The 24,748-nt window shown below is 37.0% G+C and overlaps 1 protein-coding gene across 2 annotated transcripts in view; it reads right to left on the bottom strand.

The window, feature by feature from the left end:
• LOC117406708 (tumor necrosis factor receptor superfamily member EDAR-like) overlaps nt 1-23,135 on the bottom strand; it is a 46,359-nt gene extending 23,224 nt beyond the window's left edge. For both annotated transcript variants that reach the window (XM_034010979.3, XM_034010980.3), the window contains exons 1-2: nt 22,912-23,135; nt 3,563-3,628 (exon numbers count right to left, since the gene is read on the bottom strand). In XM_034010979.3, the coding sequence (XP_033866870.1) occupies nt 3,563-3,628; nt 22,912-22,920 (75 nt within the window). In that variant the 5' untranslated portion in view covers nt 22,921-23,135. The remainder of the gene's footprint in view (nt 1-3,562; nt 3,629-22,911) is intronic.
• Nucleotides 23,136-24,748: the final 1,613 nt, after the last annotated feature.

Here is a 24,748-nt window from a genome sequence, read left to right as displayed (position 1 = left end):
TATTAAAAACTAAATAAAACAGCAATAACAAGAATTAGTATATTTCTAGCATCACATTTAGAGCGTACTGATTTTCTGTGAACCCAGAACCTGCACTTTTTAATATGCACAGGACTGGCATAAAGCCACTTGGTATATCCACACATGCTGTGGCTTGTCTAGCCGACACAGAGTGCTTTTGTGGCGCAGAACATGTTTTTTTCACCAAGTGATGCAATGCTGAAGGTCACACAACTTTACAGCACATACAATCAGTGGTGTAGTCCTAAACCCAAAAGTACCAGAACGCCAACAAAATAGAGATTTCTGAAACAAAAATGATACACATTCCCGTTTTAATTGTTCATTGAGCTTGAGGTAACATTTAACCACCCCAGAAGTGGTATATATCATCGGAACCGCACAGCCCAAAGTGGTTTATACCGCTTATAACACGGCTACCTGTCATTTGTGGGAAATAATTAAAATAATTAAAACACAATTAAATTAAGACTAAACCAGAAACTTTTATTGTGTATACATCTGCAGTGTAATATAGTCCCACATTTAATTGAATTTAATTAATTGTTCGCTTATTAAAAATAAATTGCACATGTTTGTTTATTCTGAATTTCTGCATCGAAAGTGCCATCTCACTAGAAACTAGAGGACTGAGCACAAGCTGTGATGATGGGCAGTTTCAAATGACCTAAGGAAGTAAGGACTGCAGCTGCGATGGAGACTGAAGCCGGATCTTGAAGTGAGCTTAGCGTTATAAAACTGGAGACTGAATACTGGTCCCCAGTTGAATTTGCACTGGCATAAAATTCCCTTAATGTTGTTGAGATTTTTTTTCATAAAATTAATGCCCATAATTTTTTCTTTAAGTACATTAACCAGCCCATGCTGTGGTGTTTTTTTGTGTTTTTTTCAATCTTTGTTTTTTTTTCTATTTCATTTAGCTGTTCCTCATCTACTGTTATGTTTCTACTCTTGCTGTTGCACTCACTTTATTTTATTTTTTTTTCAGGTGGACTGCTGTCTTCACTTAGAAAGCTGGTGTTGCACCAGTTACGTGGAGTTTCTTACCCAAATATATTAAAGGAAATAGGTGAAATGCCACTCATTTTTTGGCTGTGGTTTTGTAACTAATAACAAATAAAATGGCAGTTTATCATGGAATTTAGAATGAAGTGGTGCGTAGTGATTTATTCAGTGTGAAGCGGCTCATTAGTATGCAAGCCGTGCTATACGCTATATATATACACTACCGGTCAAAAGTTTTAGAACACCCCCATTTTTCCAGTTTTTATTGAAATTTAAGCAGTTCAAGTCCAGTGAATAACCTGAAATGGTACAAAGGTAAGCGGTAAACTGCCAGAGGTTAAAAAAAAAAAGTTTAGGTTACCAAAAACTGAAAAATAATGTACATTTCAGAGTTATACAAAAAGGCCGTTTTCAGGGAACAAGTAATGGGTTAACAACTTACAGCTGTTCTGCGGCAATGGAAGTAAATTAAGCCTTGAAAGTTGATGCTAACAATTCCTACAGGTGTCCCAACTTTTGCTGATTACTTACAAACCCTCTGTCTGTATAAAAGCAGTGTTGGAACAGACTGTGTTACTACACCCTCTTAAGCATTATTTGGACAGTATTGTACTGCAGGAAGTAGTATATTGCTCTCATAATGGCGAGAAAAAGGCAATTAACAAAGGAAGACAGACAGACCATTATAACCCTTAAAAGTGTAGGTCTTTCCTTTAGAGAAATTGCAAAGAAAGCCAAGGTGTCAGTGAGTACAGTTTCCTACACCATCAAAAGGCACTTGGAAACTGGAGGAAACTCTGACAGGAAGAGGTCTGGCAGACCTAAAGCCACAACAGAATCAGAAGACAAATTTCTGAGAGTCAACAGCTTGCGTGATAGGCGGCTCACAGGACAACAGCTTCAAGAACAGCTTAACACTGGTCAAAGTAAGCAAGTCTCAGTTTCAACTGTGAAGAGAAGACTTCGAGCTGCAGGTTTGACAGGTCGAGTGGCAGTAAGAAAGCCATTGCTAAGATGGCAAAATAAGAAAAAGAGGCTTGCCTGGGCCATGAAGCACCGCCAGTGGACTACTGAAGACTGGAAGGTCTTATGGACCGATGAATCAAAATTTGAAATCTTCAGTTCATCACGCAGGGTTTTTGTACGCCGTCGAGTAGGCGAAAGGATGGTTCCTCGGTGTGTGACACCAACTGTCAAACATGGAGGAGGAAGCGTGATGGTCTGGGGCTCTTTTGCTGGATCCAGAGTCGGCGACTTGCACAGAGTGAGTGGCACCCTGAACCAAAACTTCTACCACAGCATTTTGCAGTGCCATGCAATACCCTCTGGTATACGCCTAGTTGGTCAGGGGTTCATCCTACAGCAAGATAAAGACCCAAAACATACCTCCAGGCTATGTCAGAACTACCTTAGAAGAAAAGAACAAGACGGTATGCTTCAAATCATGGACTGGCCAGCACAGTCTCCAGACTTAAACCCCATCGAGCTGGTTTGGGATGAACTGGACAGAAAGGTGAAAGCAAAGCAACCTACAAGTGCAACACATTTGTGGGAACTTCTGCAACAGTGTTGGGAAGAACTTTCCGAACAATATTTGATTTCCATTGTAGAAAGAATGCCACGAGTGTGTTCGGCTGTTATATCTGCAAAAGGTGGCTACTTTGATGAGTCAAAAATTTAGATTCAATTTTGTTAAACAAAACGATTCCATGATTTCTTTTTTATCTCCAATTGTTTATTTGTTCTATGCTTTAATTTCAGAGTCCATTGAGACATTAAACTGTGTAAATTTCAATAAAAACTGGAAGAATAGAGGTGTTCTAAAACTTTTGACCGGTAGTGTATATATATATATTATATACGCACGGTGTATATATATATTATATATACGCACGGTCATGTGATGCTGTTTAACCAATCAGAGGTTGTTATTTTTCCAAGCCGTGTTTTATATATATATATATATATATTATGAGGTACACATTTTCCATCGCGTGAATGCTTTCTTAGTTACCCAATACCTGCATGACTGTGGTCTGCAGAACATTTTTAGTTAATAGATGGCTAACCCAATTTAATCCCCAGGCTAAGAGGAGATAATTAAGAGTGCAGTGAAATTAACTCCTGGGAATTCTGCCAAAGGTTTATTCAAGTCAACATCTAAAAAAAAGAGAATAATTAAGTGTACATCAAAACCATTTAGTGCATTATTATCTTGGCTTCAATGCTCATTTCGAATAACAATGTATTTAGGGTTTAAATGGGTTTTAGCAGTATGTTACATTTCTTTTACATTGTTTTTATTTGGTATTGGAGGATGACTTGCAAAAACGCTTCAGTCTTCAATGACAATGCATTGGTAAAACAATGGCAATTCAAGTTTTGGTAAATAAAAAGCGCATCACGAATGGTTGTGTAAACAGTGTCCAAATGTATTGCTCAATTCACCACCAGCTCTAGTTTACATTGAGAACATTTGACAGTACTTAGCAAGAAAGGTGTTCATTTTTTTCTAAACATCCAAAAGATAACTTACCAGCAAAAAGGAGAAAAAATGGGACCATCTGTATTCTCCCTGATGAATCATTTTCCTTCCTTTCTCCTGTTGGGATATAACAAGAAGCGAATACAAAAATTAAAGGCTCTTCTTGTTCTGCAGTACAGAAAAGCAAGCATTCCCTCACCATTTCTCACAGGCTTACTACTGAAATCAACAGCAGAAACCCTGTATCTGGAAAAGACTGGGACCACACGCCAGGAGAACGACATACTGTATACAATGCACATTTAAAGACTTTGATACATTATGTTCTTTATATTCCAGAATGATTACTTTACTAGAAAGGAATGAACGAACAGCCATCCATGAACTAACGGACAAGTGAATGGTTTTTCAATCTAATGTGAATTTAATCGAAACACATAGCTACAGTGTCCAACAATGAACTGAATTGAACAAGAAGAAGGAATCTTCAAGGAACTCCTGTTCAATAGAACGTGTAGTAGGTCGTTACCAACCATTGCTATTGAGTGCTGTAGGTAGATGTGTATACTTTCAGTTACAGAAACAATCCCTGAAATCTACTTGTAATACACCACCTTCATGCCTCCCACTTCAGGCATAATTATAATTTGAAAACCTATTTAAAATAAAATACTGTATGTTTCCATATGGCTCAGCTGAGAGGGCTGTAAATAGTCAATTGAATCACTGATATTGAACTGCTACTCTACTGGTCCATACAAATGGGATGACATTTCTTGAAAATGGTCCATTCAATGGGTGGATAACAATCACACTGAGGGCATTAGCTTTCCAAAATACATAAATAGGAAGCAATAGCAAAGGCAATGGCACATCTGAAAGGAATGCAACAAAAACAGAATACACAACTATCACAAAAAATATCAAGATCATCAAATGATGTTTCTGGTTCTTATTATCCTGTTAAAATAATGTTATTCCTTTGAGAAAAATGATATTTGCCTTGCATTCAGTTTTGCCAGCTTTCACATTAGTGTTATACTGGGAAGAACTATTCTTTAGTAAGCCATCTTTCTTAATGATCCACTTAACACTACAATTATAGTTCAAGCTCCAGTTTCGGGGATATAAAATATTATCTCTCCTTTATTTCACCAGGAGTCGCTTACAATGCAAAAATAAAACCAAACAAATGATGTTAAGATTGTATCAAAGTCCCAGGCATTTTGCTTTACTTATTTTGACTGCTTCGTCTCAACTAGTTTAGACAAGTGGTTAAACACAGTGCCGAACCGTGCAGTCTGCACAAATACGGAAATGAAAAGATCACCTGGTTCGCTTTGAGGGGGTAATATATTAATTATGTTTTTATTGAAAACAAGTAGCTTGACAGTAGCTAAAATGCTGAAATTGGCAAAACTTATTGTATCCTCCATTTTACCTACAGGAGACTAGCTTTTACTGGCAAGCGTTCAGGACTATAATAATAGTGTTCACATGTCTTTCTTTAGCACATAAATAAGATTGTCTTCTAGGCAAGAGTGAATTATGTAAAGCAGCTTGTTAAATTACTGGCACAAAAAATACCACCGTGTAAATCATGTCAAAGAATAAGACAATGAAAATACAACTCAATCCACATGGCAAAGTTAAAAGATAATACTGCATTAAATACATAACTGTTAAACAATTACATATATATTCTGTATGCTTGACTATACACAAATATGGACAGTTAAGAGGCTTGTGTTGGGAGTGTTGAAGTTTTAGTGGGAAATCTCAAGGCTACATTAAAAAAAAAAGATTTGAGTTTGAACTGGGTAGTATTTTGTGAAGGTCATTGAGGATACACAATGAACCAGTGGCAACTAGTGGCCAAATAAAATGGGGAAGATGAAAAAGGCAGAGGGCTTGGGGTGCCCTTAAGCCCCCAAGCAGCAGTAGCATCTTATTATTGTATTCTGACTGACAAGGCTTTTCATATCTTCTTAACGTTTTACCCCCATTGGGCTGTTAAATGCATTTTCTCCACTACTATAATTTTTTCAGTTTGAAATTCTGAGGAGGCACTGCCTCCCTTTCATTCTCTAAGGAGCCTCACTGCAATGAACGTTATAGAATACTGTAGTTATTCCATGAATATGGTTATCCTAGTGAAATAGCCACCACCTCTCTGTTCTTGGAGTATTCTGTTTTTAAATAAATGTAATTTTAAACAGTATGTTTAAAATTACATTTAGCAACCGAATTCGAAGAATTATTTTCCTTAGTTCAAGCTCCGCATCTGCTTAGCAAGGAGACATCATTTTGAACAGTGTGATAAGCCTGGTGGTCATTCAATCCTGGGATTTGTATGAATGATAGATTCCAAAATTAGATTTGTACAATGCGTTACTCACATGACTGAGGTAAAAATATACTATTAGCTGCAAACTATTATGGTCAGCTAGTTCTCTCTATTTATTTATTTATGGTGATAAAGTTAGACTCTACAGCAATCACTATAGCTGATTAGTCTCAGAGGCTGTCTGTTAGTGCTTTCTGTAAATGGTGTATTACATGCACAATACATGTTTAACACAAATATGTAATTCTTGATTGAAACAGAAACCTGGGCTGTTAGGGGTACATGATGATGTGGGCTGAAAGTGACTGCTGTAAAATAAACAGAGACTAATGTAAGGCTTTTGAAAGTCTTGCTTCCCTGACCTTGTAGCTGTTTCACTTGGCACATGGCCTGAAAGACACCCATGCCAGGGAGTAACAGGCTTTTCATAATTCAGAGTACAGTCGTGACCTCGGAGGGGTGATAAAACCTTTGTTTCTGCTTAATAAGCTGTTTTGAGCCTATGTATAAACCATAATCAAACCAATTAAAAATGGTTCTAAAACCACTTATTTTTGGTAAAAGTGACATTTTTTAACTTTAGGTAAGTACCACGGAATGCCTAATAACCAGGGATCCTAGTTTTCCTCAATAAAAAAACGAAATTAAAATAAAAAGGCTACAATTTTAAGATACACAAACAGTACAGTATAACAGTTAGTTTTTACAGAAAGTATTTATTGGTACACTTTCAAATTCGAAGGAAGTTAAAAGCTCACCAGAGCGCCATCAATCAATAATATAAACAGTACCATTTTTCTTTAAACATTACAAATACATTTGTGTATTAATAATAAAAAACAAAAAAATTGTGTGATTTTCCAGTGTCTAATGTAAGTTCTGAATCAATGCAGGGATAATGAACTCTTAAAATGAAGCTGTACATTGCTGGTGTACATCAGCAGTTTGCAATCACCAGCCTTGTCATTTGACCTTGTGATGCGTGGGTATAGCGCTTTGCTGCCTGTGAGAATTTTGCAAAACTCTTAAATGTAACTTGTTATCTGGGTTTCTGCTGACAATGGTGAAGTGAAGAAACGCAGATGTTAACTATTAATGTGCTTTGTCTCACACCATGCTAGGGAAATAAGACCACATCTCGTCAAGGAAATTACGTAAGCTAGCTGTATATCTGTGCAAAGTCATTTCTTTGCTCAGCTCAGAAACATCTACAACGATGCCAACTCAGAAACTAACATGCCATGTCGACCCAGAAAAAAACAAAGATCTCTGATGTCATGAAAGCTCAGCTCAGAAACTAACATCTCTGTGCCATGCCGGCTCAGAAAATGAACATCTCTGATGCCATGGGGGTGCAGAAGAAAATAACATCTGCTCTGATGCCAGCTCAGAACACCATCAACTGAGGCCTGTGTGTGAGGTCACTGATGTATCGCATTTGATTTGCTTTGCTCCTGTTTGTGTTTTGATTCCTGATTAAACTCTTTTTGATTGACTTGAGAAGATTGATTGATTATTTTGAGAAGAAAATGATACACTAAGAAGAACAATAAACGGTAAATACCTTCTACTATTTTGTTACAAACTTGCTAAATATCTGCTAGTATGTAAATGTTTTTTTTTTTTTTCCTTAGGGGTTTCTACTGTGATTTAAACCAACTTAATGGGGTAATAGCAAAGACTGCAAACCTCTTTAAAATGGTCTGTAAATTATTTAGTTTTACAGTTTGAAATGTACAGTGCTGACTAGCTATTCCAGCAACCTCTGAAAAATCTGAATCTCTGAAGTAAACATTTTAAAAATGGATGAAAATGACATTGTTCCTGTTATTAAGTGTTGAGATAAGATATAAAAGAAGAAAGGAAAGAGAAGTTGTGGGCTTCTTGCTTTCGAGTCCAGATAAGTGTAGTTTATTGAAGATAAAAGTTCAAAGTTACAACCAGACATCTTAAAGGTTACATGGTGACAACAGTTTGCAGGTATCCTCTCTCCAAGCACGGATCAGAGCAATACAAAGAACAGTTTAGTATTTTCAGTTTAAATGCAGTCTTTCAGTGACATCATGATTTTTCTTTAAACCAATCAGAAAAATACATAAATTTCTTATCACTTGGTTACTTGTCCATTTGTCTTAACCCTAGCTTCAAAGCATCTGGATCAATCCAGTTTCTCTTTGAAGTAGCTAGTTTTTATAACCCTCATAAAATCAACTGTAATTTCAAACTGTAAGAAAACCTGTATTATATCTAGTTTGTAAAGATGTTTAACAATATGTTGGTACCTTGAAGTAAAGTTGTGAACTACTTAATGGACCCACAATATCCTGCTTTGCATGTTGCTCACTCATCTGAGATTTTTCAAGTTGGCACTTCATTAAAATATTTAGTCATATACAGTAGTTAACTTATTTAAGAAAATGTGTAGTGTTTAGCCATTAGATGAACAACTAATATGATTGCAATCTTTGCACATAAAACTCCAGGCCAGTACAAGTGTGTTTAATGCATCCTCCTTCTTTTGGCAGATGATCAGTCAGTTCTCCAAAGCTGCCTCTGTAACATACTGTACTGCTGAAGCTGTTTTTCAGCCCCGGAGAAGGCTTGGATAGTCTGATGTTTGTCTGAAGACCTATAAAAGCACAGCAGTGATTAAGAAGCCTTTACCGCCAAGGGTGGCTGGGATTGGAAGGAGTTCTAATGTTAGAAGGGTGTGGCTTACATCAAACAGGCAGCTGTCAGTCAGGAAGCAATTCCAAAAGACTGCAGGAACTCTAATAACTCATGAAATCATGAAAAGCATGACAAATATGGGTATTTCCATTTGCATTTTACAGAAAAACACTTTCTCCTGGAAATATATCATTATGGTCCTAATTTATTAGGCGTGTATTCCAGTGCAAAGTTTGTACCATTTTGTTTCCAATTAAAAAAAAAAAAAAAAAAAAACTTTTAACTAAAGGCGTGCCAAGAAATTCTTTAAAACCCCTCGTTATACCTCTTACAAGCATTAATAATGTTATAACTGGTCCCTTTTTTATTGAGATAATCTTTTGGTTCTTTGCTTTTTGTTACAATACATTAATTAAGGATATTAAAATACAATGCTATAGATAAAACTGGTGTATCCCGGTAGCTTTTCTAAATGATTAGGCACCAGGAAACAGCAACAACTGTTCATAAGTAGCCTTTTCAAAACTGGAATATAAAATACAAGCAATGTACCAAAAGATGTTCAAAAAAAGAAATTAGTATTATTGATATTAGTATTAGTGGTGATTGCTCAAGATAACTAAAACTGGGGTGCAAATCATTTTGAAAATTTGTGCTGAACTGTTTTGAAAGTGGTGTTAAATTATCAAACCCTGCCCTAATCAAGCTCCCCTCACAAGCTCCCCTCACAACTTCTCACACGACACAAACCTTCTCTCCTGTGTATGTGGATGAGTGTGGGTGGGTGATTTGAATAGTCCAGACCCAATGAAAAAAATGTATTTAAAATTAAACAGAATTTAATGTTGCACCATTACGTCAAATTTGCACCCCTGTAAAAACTTGGTGCGCACTCCTTTAAGGGACAAGAATATTCTCCAAAATGTTGTAATAGCAATCATTTGTCAGTAATACACAGACAAAGAAAATTATTTTTGGTCAGTCTTGGACAGACACGCTCCACTTTAGCGGACAACAGAAGTTTGTATTCCCTAACAAAAAACACCCTATGCAAACCATGTGGACTGCCAGCAAGACCAGCCTTCGGAGAAATGACAGCTGCAGCATAAAAAAAAAACATAAATAAAACATTAAAAAGCATAAAAACAGAAAAATCACTCGTTTTACTATAGTATTTTATACAGCAAGGGACGGCTCCAATGATTGCCCTCTGCTGAAAGGGTTTGCCCAGGTCTCAGTATGGTGAATGATTGGTAAAGCATAGCCAGGACAGGTTGAGTGAGCACACAGGGCTAAGAACAAGAAAAAAGGGACCACAAGTGCTGAGGTTGAAAGATCTCAACTTTTCCATTTTCAGCACAGGTTTGTAATGAATGTGCCTGGCTGTTGGTAGTAAGGATCACTGTTCCATATAGACTCACAAGCGACAAACCGAGCCGGCTCCTGAGCAACACTGCCCAGTTGAAACATAGCTTGAGAGTCTGAGTTAAGATTTTTCAGCCTGGGACAGATTATACCAGCTACATAATTACTCCAATGATTAGGATGTTGCATAATGTTATGATGTTATGCTACCAGACAATGGCACATAAACATGTTTTTGGTAATTTATTTGCTTTTGACAGTGGAAGTGTGTGACATAATCTATCAAGATAAAACGTAGACGCATTTTTTACAAAACAATATGTTAGATAACTTTTCTTCAGGGGAAATTACTGCATGCATACTTGAATTACACCCCCAGCCCCCAGCCCCCCCCCCCCCCCCCCCCAAGAATAATCCTCAGGCCCTTTGCTTTTGCTCCAAAAAAAGTCGATACTATAAAATGAAAAGGATTCTAGGACTTCAGTAACCATGAGTTGAGACACTAATTTATGAATTTTGTATTGATTAATTATTTACAATAATTATTGTATTTGCAGAACTACAGTACACATTTCATTGACTGCTTATAATTAATTAAATTAAAACCTGAAATCATTCACAAAACATTACTATAGTAACAGAACTCAATTTCAATGATATAATCCTGAAGTACGGGTTTTAAATGGACTTTTTTTTATTAGTAGGTTGTTATAACTAAACATTACCAAAAAACTACAAATAAACAACACATGTTAGTAAGCGAGTTGTTTTTAACTTTAGCTAATAAACTGTGAACATAAATCTTATACTTATTTTTTTATTACTTTTTTTCTATCACCCATAATTTCTAAAGCAGATCTTTAAATCTTAAACAACAAACTTTTACAAAGACAACTACCGGTACATAAACAAACTTTTACAAAGCAGGATAGTGAATTTTTCAAAAAAAATTATAATATGCTGTGTGAAGGCTAATCTCATAAAAGCAACTGTTACACCATCAAAGTTTTGTCTCTAATTAATTATAGCCCCCAAAGCCCTTCAAAAGCAACCTGCCTGCTTTATACAAATAAGATTAATTACATGGTTCCTCCTAAACTGAACCACAACCGGGCCAACAAAAAAGGTTTGTCTGAAACCAGCCCAAGGCACTTGGGGGATGGGGGGGGGATTAAACCATTTTCCAGGAAGTGGAGCGACAGCTAAATTACCATGCCTGAGAGCCTTACCTTCATTATTAGACTAAGCGAACACACACACCCTGAGACGCTGAGACTTTCATCGTCTTCCAGTCTTGAGACTCTTTACACAAAGAGCTGGCTCTGTTTGGAATGCGCACCGGTGCGTTTGAAGACAAGATCTATACCTGACACCTTTGTTGGAGCTTGCTGTTGAGGCACGTCTGTCTTGAAAGTCAACCGCAGACTCTGTGCCTCAAGTTATTAATCTTAATAACCACCACATAATCTAAGATAAACACATAGGGTATCATTATCATTAACAAGGAAGAAATATTCATTCCTTGAGGAGAGGATAAAGGAAGAGATTTAGGTACTTACAGACATAATTCTGGGCTGGGAGGTAGAGCCCAAACTACAATTACAGAACACTCACTAAAACTATTCTTTTAATTGTCATTTTATTTCCTGTAATCCAGTATCTCAGTGGCAAATTTACATTATCTACAAAAAAGATAAAATCAACCAAAAAAATTACAAAAAACACACCCACAAGAATACTGTAATGTCTTGGTAAGAACAGTGTAAACAGGAGTTCTTCTAAAGCAGCAATTGCTTTATTTTGCATAAAAGCACAGGATACGCAGGTTGGCAACACTTCTCAGCAAAGCAGGTTACACAGATTACTTCTCCAACTCTCCAACCCCGACTAGCACGCAGGATGCCTCTTTTATATCTCACAACGCTTACAACATTGCAACATTGTGAGTTAACCCTGACCAATCAGTGGCTGCTATCATTCCCTGGCTCCTGCCAGGTGTCTGTAATGATCCCCGGGAGTCTTTTCCCGCACTTGGAAGGGGTGAGCGCTGGTGCAAGGTTGCACCAATACTCCAGTTTGTACAAATCCAGAGTGGATTAGTCAATGAATGAACAGAAAACTGTTTATTCATCAACAAAACCAGAGTCAGAACAATTCAACAGAAAAGTGAATACAATTTTATTACGCAACAATCATTTCAACAATTAGTATTACACATTTAAAATATAACACTTAGAATAGGGCTTGCGATTTCACTTCAGCATTTCATATTGTTTGCTAAAAGCAATACAATTATACAGTAACAGAATGTAAAAAAAAGTGTTCAGAATTACAAATTGTGACAAAAATTATTTATTTACAGAATAACTTTGAACACAGTTCTGGGTTCCTAACTCTGTCTTTGGTGGATTAAGCACTCTTGTCAACAAAGGATGGGTTTAAACAGGACAGATCTGTATGTTTCTTTGTTCCGCGGTGTGCGACCCTTTTCCAGTGGGAACATGGTTTCTTTTAACAAACAATACAAAACTAAAATAAATCCTAGCTCTTGTTTTGGAGCGCTAACTAAACTTAACAGCATCCCTAACCTTCAGTCAGACCGCCAATTCGGTTTACTGACTTTAAATATATTATTCACAAATCGCATATTTAATATACTTTGTTTTAATGTACACCATATTCAGGTCTATACACATGTCCTTACCTTCACACAGACAGCTACTGTCTTTGAAACTTGTCTTTTTATACCTGCCTGGCTTATTAAATTACAAACAGGTGTATTAGTTTAACCGATTGCCAGTCAATTAGTGTTGTTGGATAGCTGAGGTGTTCTGGGATATGTCGTTTTTCATCGTTTAAACAGCAAGAACTACATTAATTTTTTTCCACCCACATTTTGAATGCCTATGTTACATTGCAGGGTAAAGACTGCGTATTATGCATCTCCCTTCTACAATTGTACCCCATATTCTACCACAAAATTAATTTCCACATAAACATCCCTCTTCTAATTTTTATTTCACATATGTTCTGGGCAGGTTCAGGAACAACAACAATTTAACCATCACTTTGTAAATCTCCATCAATTACACAGACAATAGGTTCAAACTCAGCTTTTGCATTTCTTTCCTGGCTTTAACCACTGTTCAAACAAGCTTACAGCCCACTTACGTACTTTTCGAAAACCGATCACTGGCAATGATATTTAGGTCTTCATCTGTTTTAGGATTGGCAAACTATCCATAACTTTACTCTCCGTCCCTGGTTCACATTTCTTTGTTTTTATGTTTCTAATGCCACTTTCATGTTCTACATCTAAAGCACAGTTGTCACTACTATATTTCAAAGTCAGACTCATGACAGCATTCCCGCAACGTGCGAGACAAACATTTTAACTGTTTGAACTAAGCATAACAAAAGGAGCGAAAACCAAATCCAATTACCAAATAAACAATCAATTGAATCTTGCTATTGAATGAACAAGTATCAATTGGGAAGAAATGTTTTAACTGGCGTAATCAATTGAAAGTGTAAAAGGGTAAGAAAATAATCCACAGTTTCTCATACATAACAGTAATCATATTTACAGATTCAACATTTATCGTTTTCTATCCCGTATATAAATGCTAAAGGAATAATATCCTGTGCCAGGTGCACTCCACCAGTGTGTAACAATCTCAATTAACGTCTAAGTCTGTTCTCACTTTGGCTGCTGCGAGACCAGAACAAAACTAAAAATAACAACAACAACAACAAAAAAAACCACACACTGCCTCAGCATTTTTTGCTCATTAATAATGTTAAACATTTACATTAGACATCACCGTTTGTCTCTGCTTAAATCAATGTTAATGATTCAGTAATGATGAAAAGAAACACTGTGATAATGTTAGGTTTCTGGGTAGCTTTAGCACAGTATCAAAAAGGAGGGAGTAAACTGGTATGCTTGTCACTGAACCAAAAGGAAATCACAAACAAACCGGGAAAACAAAAGGGTCTTGATTCTGATTAAGTAGAATAATTTGTTAAATATGCACCAACTAATTATATTTTAAGTGGAAAGCAGAACACGATTGTGTGTAGCTTTGGATTTTCTGTAAAGAAACTGGGGTTGAAAGAAAAAGCATCTCCCTTGTTTGGCATTACTGTAAGTTAAATGTCAAATGAAGTAGGATTCTACTTAATTTCTTTACAGTTTATACTTAATTAGAGTTTAACAAATGTATTTAATAATTACTATAACCATATACCTATTTCAATCAAACAGCTTTTGACATATGTGCTGCAGACATGTCAATACTTGTAAGACAAATCCAGTGAAGGTAGGAGTATCCACAATAAATTGCTGCAGAGCCTAAAAGCAACTTAAGACTCATATGACATTGACGTAAAAAATATAGTTTTAAAAATCCATTAAGCTCTTCAATGCTGCTTCAAACATCCTATTTAGGCTTTTCTTCTCAGCAGAAACTGCCCTAGGTCTAGGCCAAGCGAATGTGCTGGAGGGTTTTAAAACATATTGAGCTTTCCCTATACCTGAAAATGTGCCTCTCGCTTTATCCTTTGATTACTTTAATTACTGAGTCTGAAGAGGCTTTCTTCTTCAAGCTCGCTGGAACATCAAAAAACTCACATAGAAAAGATTAATGGAGTCTCTTCCACCGTTAACTGCGGCTTTAATTGTAACCATTGGGAGTCGTTCAGGGAGCAGGAGCTGGGGCTCCTCCTTAGTTAATCCAGCCAACCTATCAATTAACCTCCCTATTTAAGCTCTGGGTCGAACACTCATTCTCTGTCTTGCTTTTTGCGTTTGTATTTTTTTGCTCTCTGTGCTTTCCTATGCGTCACCAGGCTTTCCCTTACATTGTGGCTTTTTATTGTGCTTTGGTTGTGAGAAACTTCTATAGTTTGTTTTATATGCGTTTGATTGGCGTATGCTCTGCCGTGCTCTGTGTTTCGCTGTGCTCTTACTTGTTTGTACAATCCTGAGCCTGCCGCCTCAGCCTCACTGACCCATTCAGGTTTCAGAATTAGTAGCAACACATTCAATCTTACATTACCATCACGAGTTGTGTTGGTTCTGTCAAAATTAATTATGGCAGCATGTATTCACAACATCTCTCCACCGGGACCACAAGAGGGTTCCTTCCACAAGGTGTGTGTGTGTGTGGTGGTGGGGGGGGGGGGTTCCTCTCCGCTGAGCAGTGAAATTAGTCCTTAACCCTTTGCGGTCCTATGTCAGACCCTGTCCGACATCATCAAAAAGACGTAAAACACAGGTCTCTAGTCGTTTTCTCTCAGGAAAAAGCCGAGAAAACCATTCAAAAGCCAAGTGAGACCGATAGGAGCCAAGAGAAGCCAAAAAATGGCATATCTGAGCAATACACATAGCCCCAGCACCAAAGAGATAACACGGACATAACCAAACAAGATAACTGATTCTGCATCCAGCGCTCAAAGAATATCACTGACATTTGCAGAGTTTTTTGAGATGTTATAGTAATAAAATAGTGACTTGGATCGCATTATGGTGTTTGGAGATAAAACGAGTGATCAGGAGATAATTTATCGGTATGCACGACTATGAAGAGGTATGTGAAAAATACAGCGAACAAGGGGTAGGGCAGGGCTGGAGATGCAGTACTGAGTGTCCTGTTGTTATGCAGTGCCTTTTAAATCTGTTACTGTGAAAAAAATAATTTTAAACAGTGCGTCTAAAATAAACTGCGCGTGTGAAAATAAATTTGATCTGACGCCCCTGAGATGCGCTGAATAAATGGACCGCGAAGGGTATTATATATATATATTATATATACAGTATATATATATATATATATATACAGTATATATATATATATATATATATATATATATATATATGTATATATATATATATATATATATATATATATATATATATATATATATTAATCCTCCAGTATTGATTGTTACTAATTAACTAACCCTTCTTTTTTTTGCATTGGTGGCACAGATGTGGGGAGCCAGGGGTCCTCTTTTTCGGGCAAGTGATGTTCACTTCCCAAACTTGCCAAACCAGCCAAGCTGGCCTCGACCTCCGAGAGGAAGGTTCTATGAGAGCCAGAGGGGACCCCTGGTCAAATCTATCTTAACAATGTCTCAATCATTCCAGGTTCCCCCTGGGGGCAGCATACACGCTCCCCAGTCTTGGAGGCCGATTGGTTTGGTCACCTCCGAGAGGACGGCTCTCCCTGAGCCAGGGGACAACCCTACACGTTTCTCAAATCTCAGTTTTCTATCACTTGTTTACCTTGGGGGCAGCATACATGCTCCCCAGCCTTGGAGACCGATTGGTAAAGTAAAGCGCTGTCTCCTAAAACTGTCCTAAGAGCTGTTACTTTAGGAGCTGTTTACACCAAAAAGCTGCAGAACAGATTCAAACCCTAGTGATAATGTTCTGCAATGACAGTTGTGTTTCTCAACCTTTTCACCAAAGCCTGTAAAACAAATAGCTAATGGTAAATGTTTGTTAACTAGACTGACGGTGAGATTCAATCAAAAACTACAGCACCTACATTATTTGCCTTTTGGGGTAATGCTGTGGTAGAGAGCTGTCCAAACAGGGAGTTTTTAAAGAGCCATAAAAATAAAACAAAAATTACAAATGAAAAAAGCAACTACAGCTTTTAAAACTACTGAATGTCCAGCATTCATCACCTCTAAATCAAATGAGTCATATTGTGGAGCTCAATCAGTCATATGTAGTTCAAGAGCCATCCGCTGCACAGTCCTGCTGCAATGGATTCTGCAATGACTAGAAAACGAAAATGAAGAATAATTTCACACAAGTGAAGTGGTTTGGACCAGAAGATGGTGTTCCACATAAATATTTATTTATGCAGTTATTGGAAAATAAACCTATTAATAATTCCTTCACACCTTTGATTAATCTGTCCACATAGATGTGCTTTGACAAGGCTACTTCAAAACTTAAATTTGAACAGCTCCTGCCGTTTATTTGACACATGCATAGCTTAAAGACAGAGTTTGTGTCAATAGGGTTTAACCCTAATGGTAAAAAATGCTAAGTCTTCAGCCAATAGAGCTGCCAGGTAAGAACTACAGGCTGGCTGTATTGTCAAGCAGTGCATTCATCTGTTGAGCAGTCTTCAAGACTAATCCTCTGTAATTATCAATCATTTTAGAACTTGACAGTTTAAGCTTATATTTATAGAGGCTATATACCCTCCAGACGCCACTTTAGGCTTATGTGCCACAATTATGATTTAATTTACTTTAAAAAAAAAAAAAAAAAAGTTGAGTATGTTGACTGTGTGTTCTGCAGATTAAAATATATATATATATATATTTTATATTATGGTTTCGGGATCAAAGATAGCTATCAGTACATTGGTGTGGAGAAAAATTCAAGCCCTTAAAGCTCCAAGCTAATAAACAAGAACAGCACATTGTTGGGAAAGGAAGGGACTTTTACCTCCTCAGTCCCTGGTGGTTACAGTCCTATCACCAAAATGCTAAACAATCCACTATGAACATCAATGAAAGATCTTAGCTAAATACTTCTCAGCTTCACCTAACACCAGATTCAGAAAAGACCAACATTTCCTTTTCAGACAATTCCTTATTACCTCTGATTCATACTGCAGCACTTCAGAAGAACAGAGTAAAAACAACCAATAAAACAGTTACAAAAGTCAATGATGTGCGATTTTGATCAGACTATGTGAAATGGCTATAAGAAACAACCAAGGACGTACTCAAAAACAACTGACACATTAGCACAAGGATTATGATTTGAGTAAAAAACACCCAAATGTAGCAGGTGCCTGTAAACAAAAAAAAATGACCAAACACTCCCGAAAATTCCAGAATGTTCTACTGTATGTCAGTGGGTGCGTTAAATAACTGAGCGGCTCAGAGCGACAATCTTTCCGCTCTCTCAGATCACTGATGAAACCGAGGTATGACACAGGCCCAGTTTTTGGGATGGAACCGCATAACAGTCTCGCGTTTTGATACGTCCATGTCTGTCACATGAATATGTCGTCACACGAGTGGAAAAGCTTGCAGGCATTTTTAACATCGTGATCAGAGAGAGAGTGATCTGCTTTCCACAACCTTTCCATTAAAATATAATGTGGTATTACGCTGTACTGATATAACAAACTATGGGTGATTACTTTATATGAATTATCATGTTATGCACGAATGTAAGAATTGGCTTTCTGTGGTGGTGTACCAAAACTATGCTCCGATACACTCAGGCTGATACTGTGATCACAAAACACTTGGAATGGACTTATTGGTGCTTCTGTTGCATAAATACACTACAAAATGTGCACATTTCAGGTCTTATATATAATGGACGTGTATTTTTGTATGTATTTTGCTATAGGAAATCGCGGTCGGGGGGGGGGGGGGGGGGTCCTCCTGTCGTACCCCATGAGTCCACAAATCCTGGGCCAACAAACTCGCTAGTAGTCTCTTTAGATGCACAACAGTCTTAGCTAAAGAAAATGGGTTCCTTCGAGTTCGTACGACCCACGACCGCCATTGGCCGAGCCTTACCCCCATGGTGTTTTTATAATGGGATTTGCCGTAGGGAAGGGGGTGGTCTCTTATCGTACTCGTATCTCCACAACCCCTGGGCCAACGAACTCAGAAGGGCACTCTTTGCGTGCACAAGAGTCTTAGCTAAAGAAAGACATCGGCCACAGGTTCATCTTTTTTTGCCAACCTGGAGGTCAAAAGCTATTGGAAATGCAACCTTGACATGCCATCATGCTGAAAATGTGTAAATTTGTTGAAAATGTACCATTTGAAAACAGGTGGCTCCCTGTGAAAGAGGGCCCCCAGACATGACCCTAGGAAGTTCAACCCAGTTTCTAGGCCTCGGGGTCATGGAGATATGACCCCTAAAAGGGTAGTTTTTGGACATTTTTGACAGGGCGTATCTCGGGTTCTGTGGCGGTTAGGAACTTGATTTTTTTTTTTTTTTGCGGCGGGGCCCCACTTTGAATGGTGGTTCTACGTGCTCGGGTTCGAGAGATATGCCTGAAATGTGTTTTTCAACCCTGCCATAGACATGAATGAGGCTGAACACCCTGAACGCCCTGAAAATATTTTTGGCAAAGAATTGCTACGAAACTGGGCATATTACATTCAGGTTGGTCTAGAACCCTTCGAACGGTGGTTGTAGGTGCTCTGGTTCGAGAGATATGACTGAAAATGTGTTTTTTAACACTGCCATAGACATGAATGGGGCTGAATACCCGAAAATATATTTTGCAAAGAATTGCTACGGTGTGCATGTAGGGGTTGCATGGTGGTGTCTGTGTGGAGGGGTTGCATGGTGGTGTATGTGTGCAGGGGTTGCATGGTGGTGTGTGCATGTAGGGGTTGCATGGTAGCGTGTGCATGTAGGGGTTGCATATTGGTGTGTGCATGTAGGGGTTGCATGGTGGTGTGTGCGTGAAGGGGTTGCATGGTGGGTGTATGCGTGCAGGGGTTGCATGGTGGTGTGTGCGTGCCAGGGTTGCATGGTGGTACACGTGTGTGGAGGGGAATTTTAGTGTAGGTTTTGCGCAAAAGAGGAGCGGGGATAAGACTGGGAAGGGTAGGGTAAAAGAAAAATGTATTTTCACTTTCGACTCCCAGTCTCCTTTCCCTCACTTTATGATTTTATTTTGTCATTATTTAATTATTGTCAAAATAAACGGTTTTCATCTACTCACAGTTGCAGTCTCATTTCTGTCCAAAAAGAACCTGAAACACTACAATATATTGAAGGACGTTACATGAGAAAATGAGATGTCCTTTTTTCGGAATACCAAGTTCCTTCCCAAAAATGTGTTTTAATATTAGTCTTTAATAAAGGAAAACGACTGCTTTAATTAATTTTCATGCATCTATTTCAGTGCAATGTAGTTTCTTCATATAATAAGAAATACGTTTTTTTAACATTTACATTTTATTAGTTTTTTCATAAAAAAAAAAAAAAAGATTTCTGGGGAGAGTAAAAAATACATTAACTTTGATTCATGTACTAAGGGTTACTCTCAAATGAATTCACGATCCAGTTTATGGTAAACTGCATGGGTGACTTAGAAACTCGGCTGTCAGCTGAGTCCCCAAAACTGGGCTGAATTCGAAAATGCAAAGCGGCCCAGAATTTGGGACGTTATCTAAAAACCAAGGCGGCCATGAATTTGTGACATTATCTGAAAAGCAAAGCGGCCCAGAATTTGGGACGTTATCTGCAAACCAAATCGGCCCAGAATTTGGGACATTATCTGAAAAGCAAAGCGGCCCAGAATTGTCGACGTAACTGGGGCAGTCTATATATAAAACTGTAATTACATTAGAGATAAACGAATGTATCCTCTAACAAAACTGCAATAGTGTATACATTTTATATTAAAATTTATCTCAAAAACGATTATAGATATATGCTACTTGAAAGAAAAAAGTACACCACCACAGAAAGCCAATTCTTACATTCGTGCATAACATGATAATGCATATAAAGTAATCACCCATAGTTTGTTATATCAATACAGCGTAATACCACATTATATTTTAATGGCAAGGTTGTGAAAAGCAGATCACTCTCTCTCTGATCACGATGTTAAAAATGCCTGCAAGCTTTTCCACTCGTGTGATGACATATTCATGTGACAGACATGGACCAATCAAAACGCGAGACTGTTATGCGGTTCCATCCCAAAAACCGGGCCTGTGTCATACCTCATGAAACCTGTTCTGCAGCGCTCTGAGCTGCTCAGGAGGAGCGACACTGAGCAACTGTCAAGAGGCTTCTTTCACTGAGCTGCTCTGAGCGGCTCACTTACTTAACGCACCCCGTATCTATACACCAGGGAGATTTTGAGCAAAAGGAAATTAGGAGATTTAATTAGATTGTATTATTTTATTACATAAAACAAAACTAAATGGACTGTAAAGCTCATATTATATTTTCAGAATAATTTTAAATTCTTTGCCTGCTAAAAGTTTTGGATTCTTTTTTTTTTTTTTTTTTTTTTTTTAGGAATTGACAGAACGTACCAATTATATACAAATCTGCGGAAGGTCTCATAAAAAAAAATCTGCGGATAAATGTGCGACGACAGTAGCAATAAATTGCAACCCTATGATCTATGACTGCTGAATCACGGATAAGCAGCTAATGTGATGGTACACACGATCTGTCTTTTGCACCTCACTAATAAGATAGTACGATTGCATTTTTAAAGCATTTTAATTCTCTTTGTATTCATAAGATTTCTGACACGCTGATTTTTACATGAGAAAAAACATGCTTTTACTGTGTTTTACCATGGTTTAGCATAGTTTTCATACTTCTCTGTGATTTCATGTACATTCATTAGGCTTTTACAATGCTTTAATAGTAATACACTTTTCTAAGCTTTTCCTTTCAAACAGCACAGTACATTTTTATAAGGGACATGTTAACTGATTTATGCTAATAATAATTGAAACTATAGTTATTGCCTGACTAATATGTGAATGTTGTACAATAGAGCAAGTTAAAGCATGATGCAATTATTTCGGCAAAAATGAATCTGGAGCATTATGCTTTTCCAGCTGTGAATGACAGGAACACCGAGAATGAAAAACACTGAATGAACCAGATTGCATGAAGGGAATAGGGTTTTCAGTTACCATCTCACCTCCCTGGGAAGGTGTGATGGTCTGAGTACAAGAACATATAAAAAAAATCTAGTGTACTTAAAAACAGAATACTATCAATAAACTGTAATTATTCCAGGTGGTGTGTTTTCAGTACAGCTACTCCAATACTACTTTTCATATGAATTGCCATTTCTTGATATATTGATGTAATATTGTCATTTTGTTGTTGTTGTTGTTGTTGTTGTTGTAAGTTACAGATGAATACATGTGGGCATTTATTTCCCATGTTGCCCTTCTCAGATTTGGTGATTACCATATATAATCGCCCCATTTTCCAAGATATACCAAGATTTTTATTGATAATGGGCTAACTCAAATTTCGAGGTACCACGGTGCTTGTGAATTCAATTATTATTATTATTATTATTATTATTATTATTATTATTATTATTATTATTATTATTATCACTGCACCAGGATGGAGTTGGCAAGGCTTGTCTAACTAAAAAATGTACACAAAATCAGATAAAAACGTCTAAATCCCTCCGCAATTTTGCAGCATTGAGATATTAACAAGCCATTGTCATGCATATTGTTACATATACTATATAGTTTAATGTACTTCAAACTGTCATGGACTGTCGTTAGCTCCTTTAACAGTCTATAACAGTTTCGAGTACCTTAAACTTTAGTCTATGCATAAGAAATACTGAATGCGTTACTTAAAGCTTTGTGAATAGGGCCCAAAATGTCAAAATAAACTCAATTGTGCACGATGACAAGAGAAGTGTGCTGCGCAAATAGCTTTCTCAAATTACTGTGTGTTTGGTACAGTGGGAAACAAAATACTTTGCACACTGCTGCAGCAGCACAGAGATTAGTACCGCCGCTACATCACAGGGACGGCAAGAACGTGCATGTTGCTCGCTGTCTTATAAAGTATAAACTTTTTTTTATAGGTTTGCACGTTGGAGCACATTGCTACAGGGTCTGAAATGTTTAAAAATATTACATCATAGCAGTAAAATGAGCGTTCACTTAACTAGTACAATATATAATATTGCCTACCTAGTTACTGTAAATAATGTAACAGATATGTGACCCTTGACAATGAAATGTTTAATTTGACTAATGCTGGCTAGTTTTTACCAGCTGTGTTTCTGAAGGCATTGTTCTATTCTGAAACAATGATTCGTTCTTCTGCGAGAATTTTTTTTGTGAGAGTTATTTATTTACTGGTGTTTACAAACAACCATTAAGAGCCTGAATTTGGATTTTTTGACAAGTTTATAATTCAGAAAAAAAAAGTTTACAGCAATTATTTCATTTCAATCACAATCGATTTGAATGTTAAAAGATGCCTTACCTGCAACATGAGTTAAGAATATGATTATGTTTAATATTTCCAAATGTTCAGAACCAGTAGCCAGTCTCAAGTAGTTGATGTATTTTCTTCCTTGATTTTAAAGTTGGTGAATTAATTAAAAAAATTGGTAATGCATTCTCTGGTTGGAGATAATTCTTTAGCTGCAATAACCAAGTTCCGTTCCACACATACACACACTCGCAGAATCTCCGGATTGCACTGTCTGTCTTGTTCATTACTTCTTCAGAAGTTAAGGCTCCTCCTAAAATTGAAGCTTTCCTCCACAAAATCTGCCAACCTGATTCAGGTACAGTTCACAGGAACAAACAGGAATAAGCGAATGTTGCTGTGACTCTTGGGCGACATCTGTTGGCTATTATGTTAAATTAGGAATTATGCTGTTTTTCTAAAAGTATTTTTCGATCACAGTCCGGTTTAAATTTAATTTACATAGCCCCCACTCCCTCCCCGGTTTAAATTTAATTAAACTTTTTTTTCATGTTTCCATATTGTTTTAATTATTCATTTGCAGTACGTGCATTCTACAAACTCATTCGCTATGTGTTTTTATTCAGTTGAGTAAACCTCTCTGTCAATGTTGATTTATTTCACGTTGTGTCCAAATTTCGAAAAATTTGAATAAGTAAATGCACCTAAACCCTTTACCAACTTGAAAATCGAATGTTTTGTCAATAAAAAAAAAAAAAACATTCTTGCCTCTTCCTGACACCAGTAAAAATGTATTCAAGACTATGCTGTTAATCTAAAGCATTCCGTTTACTAAGATCAATTTACAATAAGCAGTAAACAAAACGTACATGAATTAACACAACATCTGCGAAATGATAACTGTGCTATTTTAAATGAAAATAACTTTAATGATACAAGCCAAACGTGTTATGTCCACAAATATGTTAGCCATATAACAATAGTGATGCCGATTCACAATGACATTTTTACAAAATTATGGGTTATTATGCCTTGAAGCTGAACATGAACTATTGTTTAGGACAAAATATAAACATCATGAGAATCATCCGACATTAAAGACTGGATTAAATACTTTGAACATATGGGTCCACTTACACATTAGTTCATAAAGAAGAATGTCTGGCACATATTTATTGTATTTATTAGAAACCAATGTAGGTTTTTCATATGTGAATGTTGAAATGTCTATGTGAAAAAACAAACAAAAAATGAACCTAGGAAATTAAAACTGATGACTTTTTATTATGTATGAAAATGAGCTGAGAGCAACAAAAATAAATATAGCAGTTAATTTATTAGTTCCTTTCTGCAGTATTTTCGTGACAGATCACATGATTCAAAACAGTTTGATAGCTTCCATTCTTACAGATAGCTCCCTGTCCGGAACATTCCTTGGGCTAAACTGGCCTTGCTCAGTGGGAGTGTTTGACCTTTCATCTGTACTTCTGAGTTATTCCTGCTGATGCTATGTCCTGGCATTAGCTGTACTTCTGAGTTATTTAAACTGCTGCTGTGCTCTATTAGTTCAATGGATACTTCATACCATTTTCCCTATATTTTATTTCTTACATGTTTAATATTCTTTTACATGTGCATTGTATGATTCTGATTATTAGATCAAGGCTGATTGTGTGATGTGTTAATAGTATCTAATGGGATCTGTATATTGTAACAGATTTTTATTATTTACAGTAAGTCTTTATGTCCAACGAACTAGAGGTTCCACCAAGATAAACAGTACCCACAACACCTCACCACACTCTACAGTCATGCGCCTCTCTCAAGCAGAGACTGCAAACTGATGTAAATCCACTGGGGGCTTTGTTTGTGGTCTAAGCCAGGTTCT

This window comes from Acipenser ruthenus, chromosome 8, assembly GCF_902713425.1.
Source record: "Acipenser ruthenus chromosome 8, fAciRut3.2 maternal haplotype, whole genome shotgun sequence".
Classification (NCBI taxonomy): Eukaryota; Metazoa; Chordata; class Actinopteri; order Acipenseriformes; family Acipenseridae; genus Acipenser; species Acipenser ruthenus.
This window is presented reverse-complemented; position numbering and strand designations above follow the sequence as displayed.